General features: G+C 40.5%; 1 protein-coding gene across 2 annotated transcripts in view; it reads right to left on the minus strand.

Moving 5' to 3' along the window:
• Positions 1-22268, minus strand: part of cped1 (cadherin-like and PC-esterase domain containing 1) — a 231306-nt gene that overhangs the window by 88836 nt on the left and 120202 nt on the right. For both annotated transcript variants that reach the window (XM_055650835.1, XM_055650836.1), the window contains exon 15: positions 21470-21638. In XM_055650835.1, the coding sequence (XP_055506810.1) occupies positions 21470-21638 (169 nt within the window). The remainder of the gene's footprint in view (positions 1-21469; positions 21639-22268) is intronic.

The raw sequence follows: 22268 nt of genomic DNA on the forward strand, positions 1-22268 counted from the left end.
CGTAAATGATGTCGCGTCGTGCATCGTGACGCAAAAATGATGTCGCGTAAATGACGTGCAAATAACGCCCAAGAAGGACAGGCCATTTACAGAACTTTTCCCGGTCGAATGATAGGGTCTTTGATCCGAAACATTAGCTTTGTTTCTTGTAGACGTATCCTGATCTGCTAACAACTTACACCATTTTCTGTTTTTACTTTAGAGTTCCAGCATCAGCAATTTTTTTGCTTTTCACTTGTTTTTTTAAAGCCGTGTTGTCAAGGGGAAGGTGTTGTGCACTGGGGCCTGAGTCAGAAAACTGTTTTTTTTTTAAAGCACTAGCCCCATTCTTTCATATGCCTCGGTGAAGGAGTCAATGATAACTTAGACTTTGGCCTCTGAAACTGCCCAAAAGCAAGAATCGTCAGCACACTGCAGCTCCATGAGCAGGGATGGAGTGATTTTTAGTTCAAGAAATAACGCAGAAATGCTATTTCACCGGGTCCCCACTGACCAGCGATCCCCGTATGATAGCCATATCCTAACACTAGGGCCAATTTACACCCAAAGCCAATTAGCCTACAAACCTGTATATCATTGGAGTGTGGGAAGAAACTGGAGCACCCAGAGAATACCCATGCGGACAAAGGTAGAATGTACAAACTCCGTACCGCCAGCCCCCATAGTTAGGATCGAACCCAGGTCTCTGGCGCTGTAAGGCAGCAACTTTACCGCTGCCCCACCGTGGTGCCCCGTGTGATCTTGTTCTGATGAAGAGGCGATGCAGGTTAAAGAGTTTCAGGATGATTGGTGGAGGTGAGGTGGATATTTACTGCAAGAAGGACTGTGAAAAAGAATTTGGGCAATAATACAGTCTTTGGAGACACAAGGAACGGCAGATACTGGTTTACTAAAAAAATCCACAAATTGTTGGAGTAACTCAGCGGGTCAAGCAGCATCTCTGGAAGATATGAACAGGTGATGTTTTGGGTCGGATCCATCTCCAGAGTCTCATTCACTTCAGAAACCATTTTGGTCAGGACCTGACCCGAACAAGACTCGACCCAAAATGTTTTTCAACAGTATCTAACCGGGAGGGGGTTATGCGGATATCCTTGCTGTCTGTTGCAGGGGTAGTGATATAATGTGACACATGCCAATGTCTGGATCAGGATGTTGCTGTGAAGTCTTATGCTTTCTTCTTTGATGAAACTGGATGTTATTTATGAGAAGACTACCCAACATTAGCAGTTGTCAAACAACTCCCACTCCTCAATATGAACTTTGGGAGCTGGAACATTAGGACCATCATAGACATTGTGCCAACTATGGCAGAAATCTTTTGAAAATTATGAGTCATTGTCAGCTTTTCTTTTGAAACTGCAGCTCCATGAGGAGGTATTGCTTATTCTTTTAAGAAATATTAGCCAGTCAACTGAGACTTTTTATACAAAGCATAAAATTATATGAAAAAGAATTAACTTCAATTTTGAGTAAGTGATTCTACCCAGTGTTTAAGCTTCTGACCTAAGCTGACCATAGTCTTAATGTAGATAATATATATTAACTTGTTCTCAAGAACCTCATCAATGGACCTAATATGGTTATATAAAGTTACGTAAATCATTGCAAATTATGTTTAGAATTACATTGTTGTTTGAAAAAACAGCTTGGTGGAGGATATTAGTCCTTCAATGCTCCATTCATAATTAAGCTCCGATCTATGGTCATACATGTGTCTCAATTCAAATAAACAAGTTTGAACTGAGTCATGGTGCTAAAAAATTTAATATATTAAATAATACAAAACAGAAATGTTTCAATTCACAATTTGAGAACATTATCCTGAAGAATGCTTCACTTGTTTAAATAAGGGACTTTTGAGGAATGTTAACAATAAGTATTCGTATAAATGAAATGGCAACGATTAATGAAAGTGTGCAACTTGATACGTCACCCGTTCAAGTACGGCAACCGTCTCAACATGTAACATTGAATGACTGTTGCTTCCTTTGGGCTTAATCGGATGGCAAAGACATTTGCTTGACTTAATTATCGTTTATTGTACAAATTCATTGCTTTGACTATCTGGTAACATTTCTTTTCCAAAGAAGCTGCTCTAGGGTGACGTGAAATCCTTTGTTAAAAAAACCCTGACAACTTAAACAGTTAGTTTAAAAAAATCCTCTGGGAAATAGGTGATTGATTTGTGTTGTACGATTGAAGTCACACGTTTTTTTTTAAATGATTCTGGTAACAGTTAAATCTCAAAATAACTTGAAAACCACCCCATACCTCCACTGGCAGACTGACAGAAACTTCATTTTAGCTGCCGTGAATTTCATATAAATAAAAATACATTTAAAAATCTCAAATACCTGGCTCTCATCATCTGGAAATTACGCGTTTTGTTCATGCAGGATCAGGATAATTTCCCAATTTTCTAGTTCAACATTCTGAAGAAATTATGGCTTGTTCTCTAACCTGACAATCAAACATTAATCTTGAGTCTTTAGACACAGTTCAAGATAAATACACCATGTCAAAATAATTTACACTTGTGTTGAATGATTCTCAAGAATTTTACTAAGTTTCTGGTTATTGATTTTTTATTTATTTTTTTATCATTGATGACATCAGTACATTTCTTTGCTGCTCATAGATTTAGGGAAAAAACATTTCCCCCCGATTTTTTTAGGGGGCAATTTCTGTATTTCTGTGCTTCCCTCTGATTATATGACCTCCGAGTTAATCCTTCTATTCTTCATATTAGCATGTCTAAGCAGGCAAACTTCAAACAACTTCTAATGGGTCACAAGGTTTAATGGCAAGGTAGATAATCATCTAAATTATATTTCTGAGGCTGATGAGCTGGACAGAAGTGGAGTGTAATTTTACCGGCTCTAAGTCCCAGTCTACATGGGTTTGTACCTCCATCTATCTGCTGTTCCTGGTGCCTCCCCAAGGGGCTGTAACTACTGACTGATCAGCAATGGCAGCTGCAGCAGCTTTCAGCTCTCACAATGTACACCGTAGACACATGAAAGGCAAGCGCAGACGCATCTCAAAGTCATAAAGACCAGGAAAAAAAAACTTCCCTCGATCAATGTGATAATTGCTTATAATGATATTAAGCTAAGCAATTACTGCCAGTTTTGAAATCTGTTAATAATGGCAACAAGGATAGAATGATCTGCTTACCATCCAGAAAGTATTCCCTTGGGAATGCATCACAGAATATCAACTTTCCAGAGAAGGTGGAACAATGGTGCAGCTGGTAGAGCTGCTGCTACACAGTCTCTACCAGGGTTCAATCCTGATCTCGAGAGCTATCCGTGTGGCATTTGCCCATTTTCCCTGCGACCGTGTGGGTTTCCTCCAGGAACTCCGGTCTCCTCCCACATCCCAAGGACGTGTGGGTTAATTGGCCACTGCAAATTGCCCCTAGTGTTTAGGGAGTGGATATGAATGTGGGTCAACATGGAACAAGTGTAAATGGGTGATCAATGGTCGGCATGCTCTGTGCACCAACGGGCCTGTTTTCATGATATATCTCCAAACTAAACATAATAGGTGTTTTCTACATCTTAAGGGCCTGTCCCCTTTGGCGATTTTTTCGGCGACTGTCAGCATCATTGACTGACGTATCCGGTCACCTAAAAAGTCGCGGTGTGATGTGGCGTGATGTGGCGTGATGTGGCGTGATGTGGCGTGATGTGGCGTGATGTGGCGTGATGTGGCGTGATGTGGCGTGATGTGGCGTGATGCGGTGTGATGTGGCATGATGCGGCGTGATGTGGCATGATGTGGCATGATGCGGTGTGATGTGGCATGATGTGGCGTGATGTGGCATGATGTGGCATGATGTGATGTGACGTGATGTGGCATGATGTGGCATGATGTGCGGCGTGATGTGGCATGATGTGGCATGATGTGGCATGATGTGGCGTGATGTGGCATGATGTGGCATGATGTGGCGTGATGCGGCGTGATGTGGCATGATGTGGCATGATGTGGCGTGATGTGGCATGATGTGGCATGATGCGGCGTGATGTGACGTGATGTGGCGTGATGTGGCATGTTGCGGCGCGACGCGGCATGATGCGGCGTGATGCGGTGTGATGTGGCGTGATGTGGCGTGATGTGGCGTTATGTGGCATGATGTGGCATGATGCGGTGTGATGTGGCGTGATGCCGTATTGACGCGCGGCGTTTCCTCAAGTGTTGCAACATTTTTTTTGTCGCCGCTGGGTTTTGAAATGTTCAAAATCTTTCGGCGACCCTGATACGTCAGTCAATGACGCCGGCAGTCGCCGAAAAAAATCGCCAAGTGGGACGGGCCCTTTAGGTGTTTTTCATATTTAAGTATGGTCCACCATTATTTACACTAAATGAATATGATCAAGTAAAGCATTAATTCCATCTTGGTGATTAAAAGGTTAAGTGTACAAAATACATTTAGATAAGAACATGAACAGAGCACGAGTAGGCTATTCAGTCCCTTGTGACCGATCTTAACTTCAACGGTTTCTGCATTAATCCCTTCCTCCCTTGATAGCTTTTATATTGAAAGATCTATCAATCTCTGTGTTGATCGTATTCAGTGACTAAGCCTCCACTGCCCTCTTGGGGAAAGCATTGCAAAGATCTACTTTATGGAGGGCGAAGGAATTTCTTAGTCACAGAGCCCAGCTCATCCATGCTGACTAAGTTGCCTAACTGAGTTAGTCCCATTTGCCTTGCCTGACCCATATCCCTGCAAACCCTTGCCATCCATGACCTGCCCAAGTGTCTTTTAAATGCCACTTTCTCTACCGATATTCCTAGCTCCTCGTTCCTCTGCTTGAAAAAGTTACCCTTCAGTCCCTTTTAAATCCTTCCATTCTTCCCTTATATCTATGCCCTTTAGTTTTAGATTCACCACCCGGTGACTGTGACTAAGATCCAGGGAAAACAGACCCAGCCCATTCCGATAACTAAAACTCTCCAGACGGGACATGCTGAAAACTTGTACCCTTTCTAGTTTAGAATGTAGGATAGTACAGCACAAGAACAGGCCCTTCGGCCAACAATGTCTGTGCTGAACATGATGCCATGACCACCACCTATCTACCTGCACATAACCCATGCCCCTCCCTTCCCTGCTTCTCCATGTGCCTAACCAAAAGTCTGTTATATGTCACTAAACTGCTTCAACCATCACCCTCAGCAGCTTGTTCCAGGCATTTACCAGGCCGTGCAAAAAACTTGCCCCGCACATCTCTTTTAAACCTTGCCCCCACTTTAAAGCCATGCCCTCTGGTATTTGATTTTCCATCCTGGATAAAAAGATTCCAACTGTTTACCCCATCTATTCCCCACATCGTGTTATATATGTCCATCAGGTCTCCCCACAACCAGAGAAAATAATCCAGGTCTGTCCAACCTCTTGTTATAGGTAATACTCTTTAATCCATACATTATTCTGTTAAACTTCTGCACCTTTTCTAAAGCCTCCAAATCCTTCTTGTGATGGGGCTACCACAATAGGACAAATGCCACCTCACTAAAGACCTAAATGACTTCCTGATTCTTATACTCAGTGCCCGGACCTATGAAAGCAAACATAGCATATGGCTTCTTTACCATTTTATCTACTTGTGTTGCCACTTTCAGGGAATTTATGGACTTGGACCCCAAGATCCGTCTGTACATCAACGCTGTTAAAGGTCATGCCATCAACTGTATATTTTTTCCTTACAATTGACCTCCCAATGTGCAGCATCACACACCTGCTCGGATTAAACGTCATCTGCCATTTCTGTGCCCATTTCTGTCGCTGATCTATATCCTGCTGTATATCCTGTTTTGACACTTCCTCACAGCTCACAATCCAGCAATTTTGGTGTAATCCACAAATTTACTGACCGACCCGTCTACGGTTATGTCCAAGTCATTTATGACAAACAGCAGCAGTCTCAGCACAGATCATTGCGGATCTCCATTGGTCACAGACCTCCAGCCTGAATATTGTCTTTCCACAAAAACCCCTCTGTCTTCTATCCATACTAATCCAATTTACCGAGTCACTATTAATCCTGTGCATCTTAATCTTCTGGATCAGCCTACCATGCGGAACGTTACCAAATGCCTCACGAAAATCCAGGTAGACAACACTCGTCGATCACCTTTGTTACCTCCTCGTAAAATTTGATTGAGTTAGTAAGACATGACTTGCTGATCGTCCCTAATTAATTCCTGTTCCCCTCCTCTGCGCCCCACCTGGACTCGGACCGAGTTCTCCCCTCCCCTTCCATCTCCATTCCTTCCTCCAGCTTCACAATTCATAACTCGTCAATCCTGTTGTCTCACACCTTCTGTCTTTACATCTCAGGCCTTTGTCCAACCAGCTGCCTATCAAAAAATGCTGATCATCCGTGTTTGCCTCTACCTTGTCAGGCTGCCGGGCTCTGTCCTGCCCCTCCTCTCTTCCAGTTTTCTTCGCCCCCCCCCCCCAACACACAATCAGCCTGAAGAAGGGAACCAACCTGAGACATCGCCTGCTGATGTTCTGAGATGCCGAGTGATCCATTGAGCTTCTCCAGCACTCTGTCCGACCTGAAACATCACCTTTTCCTTCACTCCATAGATGCTGCCTCACCCGTTGAGTTTCTCCAGCACTTGTATCTATCTTCGATTTTTCCATCATCTGCAGTTCCTTCTTAAACATCTGCAATTCCTTGTTTCTACTGTCTATTCTATGTTCTATTGTTCTCACTGTTACCAGAAAGGCTACTCAACTCATAATGAATTAATTAACTCATCACACAAACCTGCAATGTTTTGGTTTCTACATTAGAATTGCTGTTTGGAGCCCCAAGTTTAACTTTTACTGATATTTTCTGCCCTTTGCTTCTCCTTAGTTTCAATCAAACTCTTTGCGTTTCTAGTTTTTGATTCATTGAATAACGATTCCTCTTCTCTCCTACCCATTTTGACCAGCAGCGATATCTTAAGGGCCTGTCCCACTTGGGCGTCATTTGCCCGTCACGCAAATGGTGCGCAAAGAATTTGTACATACCAAAATCCTGGGGCGCCCGCGCGCAACCACATATCACTGACTATGGCACCACACACCATGCGCGCGTAATGTGCTCCATGCACACGTAATGCGCACCATCACGTGCGTGGCACAACGCCTGCGTCGTGTGTCGTGACACGTAAATGATGACGCGTTAATTACGCGCTAATGACGTCCAAGTGGGACAGGCCCTTTACTCTCTTTTCCATTTACCAGCAACCTTCTCTTCTATTAATTGTGTAATTCACAAACAGAGCACACAGGGAACATAAACGCTCTCTAAAAGAAAACAAAACAAAACACATTCCTGCGACTCTCAAAAAATCTCTTAAAATAATTGAAACAATAAAGCATTTCACGCAAGCATGACTTTATACTGTTGAAAGATATGTAAAATACTGATCTAATTTTTGAACAAGCCTTTTACTTATTCGTTATTCAAGATGTAGATGTCAACATTTATTGCCCCTCTATAATTGCCCTCATGAAACATAGAAACATAGAAAATAGGTTCAGGAGCAGGCCATTCGGCCTTCGAGCCAGCACCTCCATTCAATATGATCATGGCTGATCATCCTAAATCAGTACCCTGTTCCTGCTTTCTCGCCATACCCCTTGATTCTATAAGCCCCAAACAGCTCTATCTAACTGAAGGTCATAATGTACTGCCATCTTGGACTGTTGCAATCCTGGTGAAGACACTCTCATAATGAATTTTGAATAGCGCACTCTTGGATTTAGACCCAGCAACACTAATGCACTCGCAATGTATCACATAAATCCACTCTTCTGGTGGAAATCTCACCCACACATCTGTGATGTTTAAAGTTTGCTCCCTCTCCCCCCCCATACCTTGAAATATTTTCCATAACCTTACTGCTCATACACATTCCAGTGTTTCATTGGGATTTCTGCAACAGGAATACTTTGACTAATTTAACTTGGCATTTGTTAATTTAACTTGTCAAAATATGAATTATGTGTCCAGCTCCCACTATTTTAAGACTTCATCCATTCAACAGATTTTAGGTCAATTTTATTCTTCCAGTATTCTCATTAATCCTCCTGATTTTTCCCGATTGCCCAGACAGATATCCGTCTATTTAGACAGACGTCTGTCTACATGGAGACGCTAACTGTCCAATATGTAGCTCCAAACTACATAGACTTGGATGGGCATTTCTTTTATCTTTGCTGTATTGTTATCTGTTTTTTATAAATGGAACTTCTTTTTGTTGTTTATTATGGTGTTTACAGATGACTATATTTTCTCCAAAGATACTGTCAGACTCGCTGAGTTACTCCTGCTTCTTTTAGTTTTAGTTTTAGTTTTAGATATACATAGCAGAAACAGGCCCTTTGGCCCACCATGCCAGCCAGCAATCCCTGCACACTAGGGACAATTTGTTTTTAATATTTACCAAGCCAATTCACCTTCATACCTGTACGTCTTTGGAGTGTGGGAGGAAACTGAAGATCTCGGAGAAAACCCACAGAGAATGTACAAACTCTGTACAGACAGAACCCGTAGTCGGGATCGAACCTGGGTCTCTGACGCTGCAAGTGCTGTAAGGCAGCAATTCTACCACTGCACCACTGTGCCGCCCACCCGCTTTTTGTTTCTATCTATACTATATTTACATATCTGTTGTGCTGCTACAAGTAAGAATTTCATTGTGCAATTTTGGGACATACGCCAATAAAATACCCTTGTCTCTCTTGACTCTAAATATCTGATATCAAGAGTACATTCATGATTTGGGCATCTTATTACATGGAAACCCCACTTGCGTGCAGCTTCATAAATTGAAATTGTTCACCAAATGCAATAATTTATTCATAAGAACTGTCTGAAAAGGGGAAAAAAACGATCTAACGAGAAGAAAGAGACACCAAGGGGTTGGATATTACTTTGTGGCAAACAGAAAGATGAACTGCACTATCTGAGGATGGATTTTTTTCCCCAGGATGGAAATATCAAATACTAGAGGGCACAGCTTTAAGGTGAGAGGGGCAAAGTTTAAAGGAGATGTGCGGCCAGGGGTGGTGGTGGAGATGGGTGTGATAGTGGCATTTAAGAGACTTTTGGATTAGCACATGGATTTGCAGGGAATGGAGGGATATGGATTATGTGCAGGCCGGTAAGAATTGGGCTTGGCCTACAGACATTGTGGGACAAATGGCCTGTTCCTCCGTTGTTTTTTCAATGTTCTATGATACCATTTCATTTTAAAGTGAGCATGCAAGTACAGCAGGCAGTGAAGAGAGCGAATGGCATGTTGGCCTTTATAACAAGATGAATCGAATATAGGAGCAAAGAGGTCCTTCTGTAGTTGTACAGAGCCCTAGTGAGACCACACCTGGAGTATTGTGTGGAGTTTTGGTCCTTTAATTTGAGGAAGGACATTCTTGCTATTGAGGGAGTGCAGCGTAGGTTTACAAGGTTAATTCCCAGGATGGCGGGACTGTCCTATGCTGAGAGAATGGAGCAGCTGGGCTTGAGCACTCTGGAGTTTAGAAGGATGAGAGGGAATCTCATTGAAACATATAAGATAGTTAAGGGCTTGGACACGCTAGAGGCAGGAAACATGTTCCCGATGTTGGGGAAGACCAGAACCAGTGGCCACAGTTTAAGAAAACGGAGTAAGCCATTCAGAACGGAGACGAGGAAACACTTTTTCTCACAGAGAGTTGTGAATGTGGAATTCTCTGCCTCAGAGGGTGGTGGAGGCAGGTTCTCTGGATGCTTTCAAGAGAGACCTGATAGGGCTCTTAAAAATAGCGGAGTTGGGGGATATCGGGAGAAGGCAGGAACAGGGTACTGATTGGGGATGATCAGCCATGGTCACATTGAATGGCCGTGCTGGCTCGAAGGGCCGAATGGTCTACTCCAGCACCTATTGTCTATTGTCTATTGCCTATTTTAATGAGCAAACATCCACAAAATCTTCATGGTAGGTCTTAAGTTCAACATTGGCCTCATCTACCCTTCCACCTAAGATAAGTTTCTTGCACTGGTCCATCAACAGTGCATTCCATGATGAATCTGATTTCTTTTTGCCACCATGATCAAGGAACCAATGTTTGAGAGCTGTTGTTGAGTTTAACAAAAGTCCTTTATGCTAGTGTGTCATTCGTATTCTGCTAATCTTTTGGTGATAATACATAGCATTCTGAAATAGTAATGTTCTGGGTGGGATGAACATTTAAATGTAATTGAAATATATTTTAATTGCAGGAGTGAGGGTAACTTCAGCAAACGCTTGATCATCACTGAAGCATAAAATGTCAAGATATGATATATTTCTAGTAAATAGTGCATGACCTCTTGGAACAGTGAAGAATTCATAGAGAATTATTCACAGAAAATTCCTTTCCAGATAAAGACACTCCCAAAACAAGTGTTGGTGTGCTGGCCTTTATAAATCAGAGCATTGTATAGAAGTTGGGATGTAATGTTAAAATTGTACAAGGCATTGGTGAGGCCAATTCCGGAGTATGGTATACAATTTTGGTCGCCTAATTATAGGGAGGATGTCAACAAAATAGAGAGAGTACAGAGGAGATTTACTAGAATGTTGCCTGGGTTTCAGCAACTAAGTTACAGAGAAAGGTTGAACAAGTTAGGGCTTTATTCTTTGGAGCGCAGAAGGTTAAGGGGGGACTTGATAGAGGTCTTTAAAATGATGAGGGGATAGACAGAGTTGACGTGGATAAGCTTTTCCCACGGAGAGTAGGGAAGATTCAAACAAGGGGACATAACGAGAATTAAGGGACAGAAGTTTAGGGGCAACATGAGGGGGAATTTCTTTACTCAGAGAGTGGTGGCTGTGTGGAATGAGCTTCCAGTGAAGGTGGTGGAGGCAGGTTCGTTTTTATCATTTAAAAATAAATTGGATAGTTATATGGACGGGAAAGGAATGGAGGGTTATGGTCTGAGTGCAGGTAGATGGGACTAGGGGAGAATACGTGTTCGGCACGGACTAGAAGGGTCGAGATGGCCTGTTTCTGTGCTGTAATTGTTATATGGTTATGGTAGGAGAAGGACTCTACCACCTGACTATAGCATAATTTGTCAGCTACTTCAAGGTTAATTGTATAGAAACACACAGAGATTAAGACATTTATATTTGCTTATGTGTTCATGCGATTTACCAGTCCCAAATGTCCCTAAACTAGTGGCCTTGCTGGAGCATTGTGCTTACTGTTGTGAATCTAAAGTAGTCTGGAGTATGAAGTAATGTGTTGCCAGACCAGGTCATTGGAGAAATTGGTACAACAATGTTAGATTCATCATCGCCCTTACTGACCGTAGCTAACTTTTTATTTGTAATTTAATTTAAATTTGTCAGCTGCCACAGTGGAATTCAAACACAACTTCAGATATACAACAGTGATACCAACCTGAGAATTCAGTCTGAAGAAAGGTCTCGACCCGAAACGTCACCCATTCCTTCTCTCTAGAGATGCTGCCTGTCCCGCTGAATTACTCCACCATTTTGTGTCTAATTCAATCTCTAATTGATTCTTGGAAATTATATATCTAGGCTGCAAGATACGTGTTTTACCATAAAATTAAAATTATAGCAAAAACAGAAACAGAAAGATTTTGATGGAAGGGACATTATCTTGTAACTTTAACTCTGTTCCACTTTCCACAGCTTCTGCCTGACCTGCTGTTGTTTCTCTTTAACAGAAGGTAGCATGTAGGGTGTTTGTAGATTGACTAACAAATGATGGGTTCAATAGTCTTCTCCCACATCTTTGAAGGAAATTACAAGCTTGTAATGATATAATGATTTGGAAAGCATTTGGGGAGTTGTGTAAATATTTTCACTTCCGAATGTGCAAAATCTCACACTTGCCCGGGTTGAACTTCACTTGTCATTACTGCTCACGTATCTCTATTTTTATGTCATCTGCAAGCTTACAAACGAATGCATCCTCATTTATGTTCATGTTGGTTACATATATCACAAGCAACTTGTGTGAGTACTCACCCCGGCAACATCCCACTTGTCACAGGCCTCCAGCCAGAATAACAACTATCCACCATTATATTGAATGTAAAATTCACCACTCCACACATCTGTGATATATTGAATAGCTTGAAAATTCTAGAGAATGGGGAATTACATTCACCAATTTTCACAAAAGGAACAATTTGACAAGAGGATAATCAATTTTACTGGAATTAGCCAAGATACCAGGGAGATTATTCTCTTTGTCTACTTTGAAGTAATGTAACAAAATATATTACCCACATCCTCCCCCCCTCGCAAAGACAAGGCCAAAAATTAGTTATGTCCTGATTCACATCTGCAGCAGACGGTACCATTGAGAATGTAACTCTTCCTAGCTGTTGCCGTGAGGTTTCTAGTCTTGAACATAAAACCCCATCAGTCAACACAAGTGCTATAACTTGACCAGGGCTTAGAGTTTGACATTTCTGTGCCTGCCTATTAAGAACACAATAGGGTTTTATACCTGGGCCAAGCAACTGACGCAAACAATGTTTTAGGGCCAGTTACTTTTTGAAGTAACTACAGTATGTCTGAACGTTTCTGGAGACTCACACTACAGATTTTTAGCTATGAACCTATCAAAATTCTGGGAATGAGGGAGAACCATTCAATCAGATAAGTGAATACGTGCTTTGCTTAGCAGGAAACTGGGCACCAGGGATAGATGTCTGAAGAAATGTCTCGACCTGAAACGTCACCTATTTCTTCTATCCAGAGAGGCTGCCTGTCCCGCTGAGTTCCAGCATTTTGTGTCTAACCAGGGATAAACAATGTGCAAAGAAATAGAAATGGCCCCTTATGATCTTTTTGAAGTAACCACAGTATATCTCACAATTGCCAGTCCAGGGTTAATGATGGTTTACTTTAACTTAAATTCTTATATTTGGTTCTCAATTGACCGACCTTGTGGATGGAAATTTCTCTGATTTTTCCCCCAATTTTAAGTGGGTGAAGTTGCTATCTTCTAGTTTTTTCCACTACAAAAGCACCGTCTAAAACAATGTTGGACCAATATAGCTTGCAACAAATGACCCCCTACAGTTATTTCTGGGCACTGGTTCAATGTTACAGAGAAACTAGGCTGAGCCGTCTGGATTGCTTTTCCAAGCCGATAATCACTCCAAAAGGCATTGCGGGGGATAACCAAGTTCTAATTTCCAGCCCATTGAGATTAAGTTCCAAGTATTTAAACTTACTTTGACCCATTAACTTTAAGAAAAGCTTTTGGTCTCTCTCTATAATATTAATAACCTAATCTGAAATGATTAAAGTGCTAAAAAGAGGTCAGATCAATAATAACCCACCAAAACAAAGGTAACATTTTTAGACCAAGATGCAATGTCATGGGGATGCTTAAAATGAACCAATTCTTGTGTCTATTTAAATGCTTTGCCTTCAATTCCAACAAGTTCATTTTCCACTGGAAGGTTTAGTCACAGGAGCAGCATTGGATGCATATCCAAGGTTAAAAGCATCCACTGTTTAAAAACAAATCTTATTCTCCTGTATTCAACAGAACAGAAACATCAGAGGCAAATCTCCCAACAGAATATCAGGGTCATCGCCATTTAATTTAACTTTTCACACCTTAAGTCACTGACGGAACTATTATTTAAAACTCTATTTTCTCTTCTTTCAAAACATTTCCATGTTTTGCAAAGAATTCCTCCATTCCCATTTCTAGCCAACATTTCTAGCTATGGGAAATTGACCACAACTTTATTGCCATGTACCAGTTGTCCTAACCGTTTATATTTCTACTGCTGATGATCACAAAGAAGTCCTGTTATTGGTGAACAGTGCAGCAAAATTGTTGCAGCCAAAATGAAATGGCACTCAAAATTTATACCACTAAAAATTGTACACATAGGAATTAAATTATCTGGAGATCTTTCTTACATTTTCTTTGCCAACGTTAATGATTCCTAAAGCACATTGTTTAAGTGCACAAAAGCTGAGATCCAAATTACAAATAAAGTCAACATGTTTATTACTTTCTTTAACAGAAAGTAACTCTTGAATCTAATAAGATGCAGACATTTATTTCTGGCAAAAATATTCTGAACAATATTACCGCTTCTCCAGCAGAATTAGGTAGTAAGTCCTACTATCCTTAGCTTGCATAAACAAAGTCACATTAGTGAGAGCAAAGGTTAGTTCAATTTAATTACTACAGCACTTTGTGTCTTTTTTTGTGTGGAAAGCAGCACCTGCAGTTCCTCGTGTTTAAGTTTTAATTCAAGTTAGCTTTAGAAAGATGGGAGGAAAAAGTTTAGGATGTTTTCTTGGTTGGTGAAATGGGTTGGGTACAATCCATCAAGGTCTTTGAAAGAGCTGGTTTAACCGACTAACGTTCCATGCTGTGTGTGTGCTGTTTCACCCCATACATTTTATTGAGTTCACAAGCAACAGGTCAACTACCCACTTCATTAGTAACCAAGCCTGCACATTTGAATCTTTCAGTAGTGAGATGACAATTGATTGACCTGTGGTGCAACAAGCCCCATTTTCTTCATTGGCGCACGGCACACTATGCGTTGTTAAACATGGACGTGGTGGTGTTTGCAAAATATTAATTAACGACAACAACGTTTTACCCATTGTTCTAAGTTTCTAGTGACTGCATGTGTCAACAACTCCCAGGCTGGTTGCTAGGTGGGGGTGAAACCGGCGCAGTTTCATAGAAATAAATTTAATGGCACCAGAATTATATATTAGCCAAAAGATCGGAGGCCAAGGAACACACGGCAGCTTGTCGACTGCTTGAGCAAAGTGGAGGAAGGTTAAAGAAGATGGATGATTGAACAACAGGAAAACCAGAGAACCAAATTCCAATGGCAATGAATTATATTTTGGAAAAAAATACCAATTTGGTAAATAATGAAAGCAAAATTAAAAGAAAATATTAACTTGTTACTGTGATGAAGCATTATAATTGTGATAAAAAAATAAGTTGGTGGAATTCAATGGGAGTATGGGCAAAGAAATGGCAAATAGAATACTGAATAGCAAAGTGTTTCGTCATGCACTTTGGTAGAAGAAGAAACACATAGATCATTTTCTAAATGGGGAGCGGATTCCTTCTCTCCAGAGATGCTGCCTGTCCCGCTGAGTAACTCCAGCTTTTTGTGTCTATCTTCAGTTTAAACCAGCATCTGCAGTTCCTTCCTACATACAGTATATATATATATATATATATTTTGAGAGGACTAGAATATAAAAAGCAGTGATGTAATGCTGAATCTTTTTAAGGCATTGGTGAGAGCACATTTAGAATATTGTGAGCAGTTTTGTGCCCCATCTCTGAGGAAGGGTGTACAGGCCATGGAGAATGTCCAGGGGAGGTTTACGACAATGATATTGGGGGTGATTGGGTTAACATATGAGGAGCATTTGATGGTTTTGGGGTTTAGAAGAATGAGGGGGATCTCATTGAAACCTTCTGAATAAATAAAAGCCTAGATAGAGTGATGTGGAGAGAATGCTTCCAGTAGTGGGAGAGTCTAGGCCCAGAGCGCACAGCCTCAGAATACAGGACATACCTTTGGAATGGAGTTGAGGAGGGATTTCTTTAGCCAGAGGATGGTGAAACTGTGGAATTCATTGCCACAGACAGCAGTGGAGGCCAAGTCATTGGGTATTTTTAAAGCGGAGATCGTTACGTTCTTGATTAGTAAGGGTGTCAAAGGATACAGACAGAAGCCAGGAGAATGGGGTTGGAAGGGAAAAATAGATCAACCGTGATCGAATTGTGGTTAGACACAAAAAGCTGGAGTAACTCAACGGGGCAGGCAGCATCTCTGGAGAGAAGGAATGGGTGACGTTTCAGGTCGAAACCCTTCTTCAGACGAATGGTGGAGCAGACTCATTGGCCTAATTCTGCTCTGATGTCTTATGATCTTATTTTGATCTTAAATACATACTTTAACACCTGCAAGTAAAGACAAGTTAACTCTGTAATCTTCAATGATCAGCTTTAAATATTTCAACTCATTTGCACTTATTTCACATGCAATGATAAATATCACTGGAAAAGCTCGCGTAGAATGCTGTTGTAAGAAAGCAATACTGGAATGTTTTTTATTTGCTAATTCAAGAACAATATGCCCTTTCCCCCTCAGGGTTTGCATTTGTACATTTTTCTGAAAAGGCGCCCTTACCTTCCACTTGGACAAAGGTGACTCTTAACTTTCATATTAATTTCTGTCCATTAATTGCTAGAATTTGCGAGTTTACGTTTTTAAATTAATGTATTTATGAACTTTGAACATTCCGAAAGCCATTCACAGCTATTCCTCTAATGAGTGGCCTTTCTTGCAGCTTGACAGGTACCGACCAACATAGGTGCAGCACCTCATATAGACCGCTTGGGCAGTTTGCCCCTGAGCGGCATGAACATTGACTTCTCCAATTTCCGGTAGCCCTTGCTGTCCCCTTCCCTTCTCAGCTCTCCCTCAGCCTTCTGGCTCCTCATCTTCCTTTCTCCTTTCTTCTCCCCCCCCCCCCTACATCAGTCTGAAGAAGGATAGAAGGATTTGGCCCGAAACGTTGCCTATTTCCTTCGCTCCATAGATGCTGCTGCACCTGCTGAGTTTCTCCAGCACTTTTGTCTACCATAGGTTTAACAACCTTCTGTTAATCTAGCAAGATCTCCATTGTGACATTGCACTCTCCACACAGATCAGAATGACAATGTAATTTTCCAGTCCTTTGCCCACTGGCAAGTTAGTTAGCATGTATAGACTGGAGGGAGGCACATCAATGTCCTCTGTTGACCAGGAACTCATATTAAAATGAATGCAGTGGGAAGGAACTGCAGATGCTGGCTTACATTGAAGATGGACACAAAATGCTGGAGTATCTCTGTGGGACAGGCAGCATCTCTGGAGAGAAGAAATGGGTGACGTTTCAGGAAGAGACCCTTCTTCAAACTTTGAAAAAGGATCTCGACCTGTAACATCACTCATTCCTTCTCTCCAGAGATGCTGCCTGCCCCACTGAGTTACTGCAGCATTTTGTGTATAATATAAATGCACATTTTCTTGTGATAAACAACTATGAGGCATGCATAACAAACAGGACAAATGGCAGCAACATTCATTTGTAAATAGTTCCAGAAGTACATTCCATCTTAGTATCTGAAATGGCATTAAATTAATTAAAGGTAGACAAAAAAGCTGGAGAAACTCAGCGGTGAGGCAGCATCAATGGAATGAAGGAATAGGCGACATTTCGGGTCCAGGCCCTTCTTCAGACTGATGTTTCTCCAGCTTTGTTGTCCAACTTCGATTTTTCCAGCGTCTGCAGTTCTTTCTTAAATTAATTAATGTCTGTTTCTCGATGCTGCTGTCTATTTCCTGCTCACTAACGTTCATCTCCACTTTAGAATAGGGATAGCTTGGCCTTGCTTCTAAACACACTCGACACACAATCTCTCTACTGATTTCCTGATTACGAAGGGCAGGATTGGGGTGTTATTAATACAGATTCAGATTCAGATTCAGATTCAGAAAACTTTATTGTCTGTCGTAACAGAAAATCTTCTTTGACGTGGCTCAACATACAGACAGGACAATGTACTGATAAGCAGTCATACAGCACAGATTTCTGTGAGCACACACAGTGTGTATCGATGTTAAGAGCAAATATAAAGATTAAACACTGTAAAAATAGACAAGATAAAAGTTGTGGATACGTGTAAAGTGACAACGCGTCAGGGTTAATTTGTCCATTGTTCATTTTTTATTTAAGCTGTTTATGGCAATGGGTATGAATGAGTTTTTGTGGATGTTTTTCTTGGATAGGGGGACTTTATATCGGCGGCCTGATGGCAGAAGTTGGAAAGACTTGTGCAGGGGGTGGGTGGGACCCTGTGTAATGAGATTGGCTTTCCTTTTAACTGCCTGGGTGTGGAGTACTGATAATTGATTTTGAGTTTTGCCAGTTATTTTGCTTGCCTGATTGATGATCCGGGAAAGCTTTGATTTGTCTTTGACAGAGGTGAGGGTGAACCAGGATGTGATGTTTAAGGTGAGTACAGATTCTATAAGTGATTTATAGACAGCTGTTAAAATGTCCTGTCTGACATCAAAGCTCCTGAGTTTCCTCAGCAGGAACAGGCGTTGCTGTGCCTTCTTGTACACAGGGTCTGTGTGCTGGGAGAAGGACATAATTATGTTTTCTAAACTCCATACTAAAGGGAAATTCCTGCCCATAACACCCCACCCTCTTCAAATGTCTTTTACATCATCCTCTACTGTAAATGGCGGTAGATTTATTGTGCATTCGCCAACTGGCCAGCTTCTTTGATTTTACAAATGGTTTGCAATCAACAATTTTAGAAATAGAACAATGAAGAGTACAGAACCGGAATAGACCCTTCAGCCCACAATGTCTGTGCCAAGCATGATGCCAAGTTAAACTAAGTTCCTCTGACTGCACGTGATCCATATCCCTCCATTCTCTGTGTATCCATCTACCTATCCAAATGCCTCTTGAATGCTACTATTGGATCCAAGTTAAAATTAATTTTAATTTGTTGGAAAATCTACAATGAATACAAATCAATTTACTAGTCTAAAGAGTGAACAATCAAAACCTAGAAGGTCATATCGTTGGGCAGTTAATTTTTGTTTAAATATTTTAAAAGGTTATATTTTACTTTTTTACCTATCCTTTCTAACTTTGCTTTCCATCACATTCAATTTATTTTGCTCTCTTTCTCTATGTGGCTCAAGTAAATACATATCAAATGAGAATGAATGAAGCATTTTTTACTAATATTTAGTGAGATATTGGCTTATGTTCTCAATTTAAGATACAGGTCCACTTCATTCTGGGGCATTACTACCTGAATAGGTACTGAAATAGAAGAGACGAGTTTCGAGAGATGCCAAGTGAAAAGTATTTTACATAAGAATCTTTTAGGATTTGTTCCGAGATAAATTTGACTGGAATGCTTTTTCCAATTAAACTTACTACCACTTGCACCTGCTCACAGAGATGGTCTTTAATCTATGTTTTAAAAATCTAACACTCTTGAAATGAAGGTGAAACCATTTCAGCAGATGGTGAACAAGAGGAAGATATTCAATGGTAAAATCATGACAGAATGTTCTCTGTTTGCTCCAAGTGTGTAGCATTAATTTAGGAATAAAGCTTACAATGACACAGAGACTGAAGTATTTCCTCCAGAAAATATAAATATCTGAACCAAAATGATTTGCATGTATTTCTCTCTATAGAATGAACTGATAATTGCCCAAGACCTCTCCCACCCCAACCTGATTTTCTATTGATAAGATGCTTGGTTAAAACTTAAAACACTTCGTACTAAATTGGTTCACAAAATGCTTCAGGATTTTTAAAAGAAATAGTGTGTAGAAAAAGCATAGAAGTTATGCTACTATGAACTGCACACTTTTTTTTTAACTGAATGGCCTTAAACTTAATCCAGGATTACTCAAATATACCATTCAAAGGGAAGTAACATCCCTTGCTTCTGATTTTGCAACCTTCAGCATGGTATCAGTTTGCACTGAAACTTGAATATCCAAATGGGATTAAACATAAAAGAAAACTAGAAAGAAATACCCTGGATTAGTTGAACTGATTACTACTGTTAGAAAAAGCCACATTGCTGACAGTGACCTTATCCTCCTCCGCATGATGCCAGTTGCGTTTAATCGTGTCTCAGGAAGACTAGCTGTTCACACCGTATTTATCCTTTTGCTACCGAAACAGGTGTTTGATTATGGAGAGGACAAGTATGAAACCACTCACTCCGCCAGTCCATACCACTTCCTCTGTGGGGAGAGAGAATCAACCTGACACAGTGAATCAGCAGAAGCAAAATGAAATAGCGACCTCTGTGCCTTTGTTGTCAGTGGAAGCTTTCAACATACTAACTACAGTATAAAATATAGCATTGATTTCCAGTCATGAGAAACAAAGCAATTTTTCATATACACTCAGAACGCTTGATCCAAATCACTTAGATCATAATTATAACTATAAATGATTTTAAAATTCATTAATTGATGTATTTATATACTATTGTCACAATTCTCTATGGAAGATTGATTGCAATTTAAGTGCAAGGGTAGTTACAGCAATCATCCATCAGAAAAAACGACAAAAGATGTGATCTTTCTACAAAGCAGGAAACAAATAATCACAACACACAATAGACTCAAACCTTCATCCACCCCACCCCACCCCACCAACGGTAAAGAAAGAAACTTGCGATGATAATTGTACCTCAGATATGCGTAATTTATCAGGTTTTAACTAGTTATAGAAAAAAGTTACTCATTGACATACACGCCCATCGTCTGGGTCGATGAAGAAACATTGAAATATACTATCAGAAAAAATAACGAAATCAATACTATAATTGTTAGCTACATATGCCCTTTTGGGTCAATTATAATAGCTACTAAATAGACAAATCCAGGTAGTTTAATTTTCCTCCAGTTCATTCGTCCCCCAATTTGTATAATTACTGTGTTAAGACTTCTTACACATACATTTATTCTTTTACATAAAGATACAATAAAGCTAGTTAATACTGCTCTAGGAAAGCCTGACACGGAATAACATTACCCGACATTCATACTTCATACTAGTTGTCACCTGCACAGGAATAGCTTCAAGTATCAAGGAGACTTATGTTACCAATGTTAGCTTGGTTTCATCCTTCATAAATTCACTTGTTGAAAATAGTGAACCGGTCAACATTATTTACTCTCCTACAATTCTCATAGTCATAGAATGATACAGTGTGGAAACAGGCCCTTCGGCCCAACTTGCCCACATCGGCCAACATGTCCCAGCTACACTAGTCCCACCTGCCTGTGTTTGGTTCATAACCCTCCAAACTTGTCCTATCCATGTACCTGTTTCTTAAACGTTGGGATAGTCCCAGCCTCAACTACCTCCTTTGGCAACTTGTTTCATACATCCACCACCCTTTGTGACAAAAATAACTCCTCAGATTCCTAGTAAATCTTTTCCCGTTCACCTTGAACCTGTCCTCTGGTCCTCGATTCACTTACTCTGGACAAGAGACTGTGCATTTGCCCGATCTATTCCTCTCATGATTTTATACAAGGACAGTACAGTCTGTAGCCTCCCTTTGATCTGATATTTTGTTGGTTCACATGCTTGATCAATGGTGTTTTATCATTAATGTTTTATTATTATTAATGTTTAGTGTTTTCTGAGTCATTCGTAAATTGTCACTGTATGTCATGTGTTACTTGTGGGCAGAGCACCAAGGCAAATTCCGTGTATGTGAATAGTTGGCCAATAAATTAAACTTACTTAAACTTAAACTTACTTACTTATTCACTTCCCCTCATCTGTGATAGAATGTGAGGTCATATCCAGCTGTCAAAGTGATTACCTGCACAAAGCTGCACGCTATACTTCCATCCAGTGCCGGAAGACTGGGCCGGTTGTGGCGGTAAACATTGATGGTGTACGTTGCTATAATAGCAGGTTTGGCTCGAGACTCATCCGATACCAGTATATGGATTCTGTTGTTTCCTAGGCCAAGAGGATAATTGGCGATGCTGAGATTAATCAAAAAGAAAACAAAAATGATTTGTGATTTTTTTTACTGGTAATTGCAATCTCATCTAACATCAGAAAACTAACGATAGAATTATGAATACAATTATTTTTGGTGGAGCTAAGCAACACCAAGACATTGATTGAGATAGTCTATTGTCCCCACCACCCACACCTCAATGTAGTAGAACGGGAAATTAGATGCACACAAAACACAAATACTATAATCACCATAGGTGGTATTAATCGATATATGGGCTCGGCACACAAAAGTGGTAGTGATGGTATGGAGGTAAAATTATGTGTCTTATTGGAGAACAGGGATTGAAATATTACAAATTCATACAAAATGTCAAAAATTATACATTATGAAACTAGGGTATTATTCTAAACAAAGCAAACTATAAAGGTATGAAACCACTAATACATTTTTTTAGTAATGAGCAATAGTTAAATAATTAGTAGATAATATGACAAATTTGTACCTCTTTAAAGTACAACACAAAATAAAATTTCGCCAACTGTGACTGAGAAGCTCACGATAGAATTAGTTCAATAGGAAAGGCTATAACATTGCAGAATAGTGGAGAGTAATGCCCCTGTCCCACTTAGGAAACCTGAACGGAAACCTC

The sequence above is a fragment of the Leucoraja erinacea genome, chromosome 19 (assembly GCF_028641065.1).
Source record: "Leucoraja erinacea ecotype New England chromosome 19, Leri_hhj_1, whole genome shotgun sequence".
In the NCBI taxonomy this organism is placed as follows: Eukaryota; Metazoa; Chordata; class Chondrichthyes; order Rajiformes; family Rajidae; genus Leucoraja; species Leucoraja erinaceus.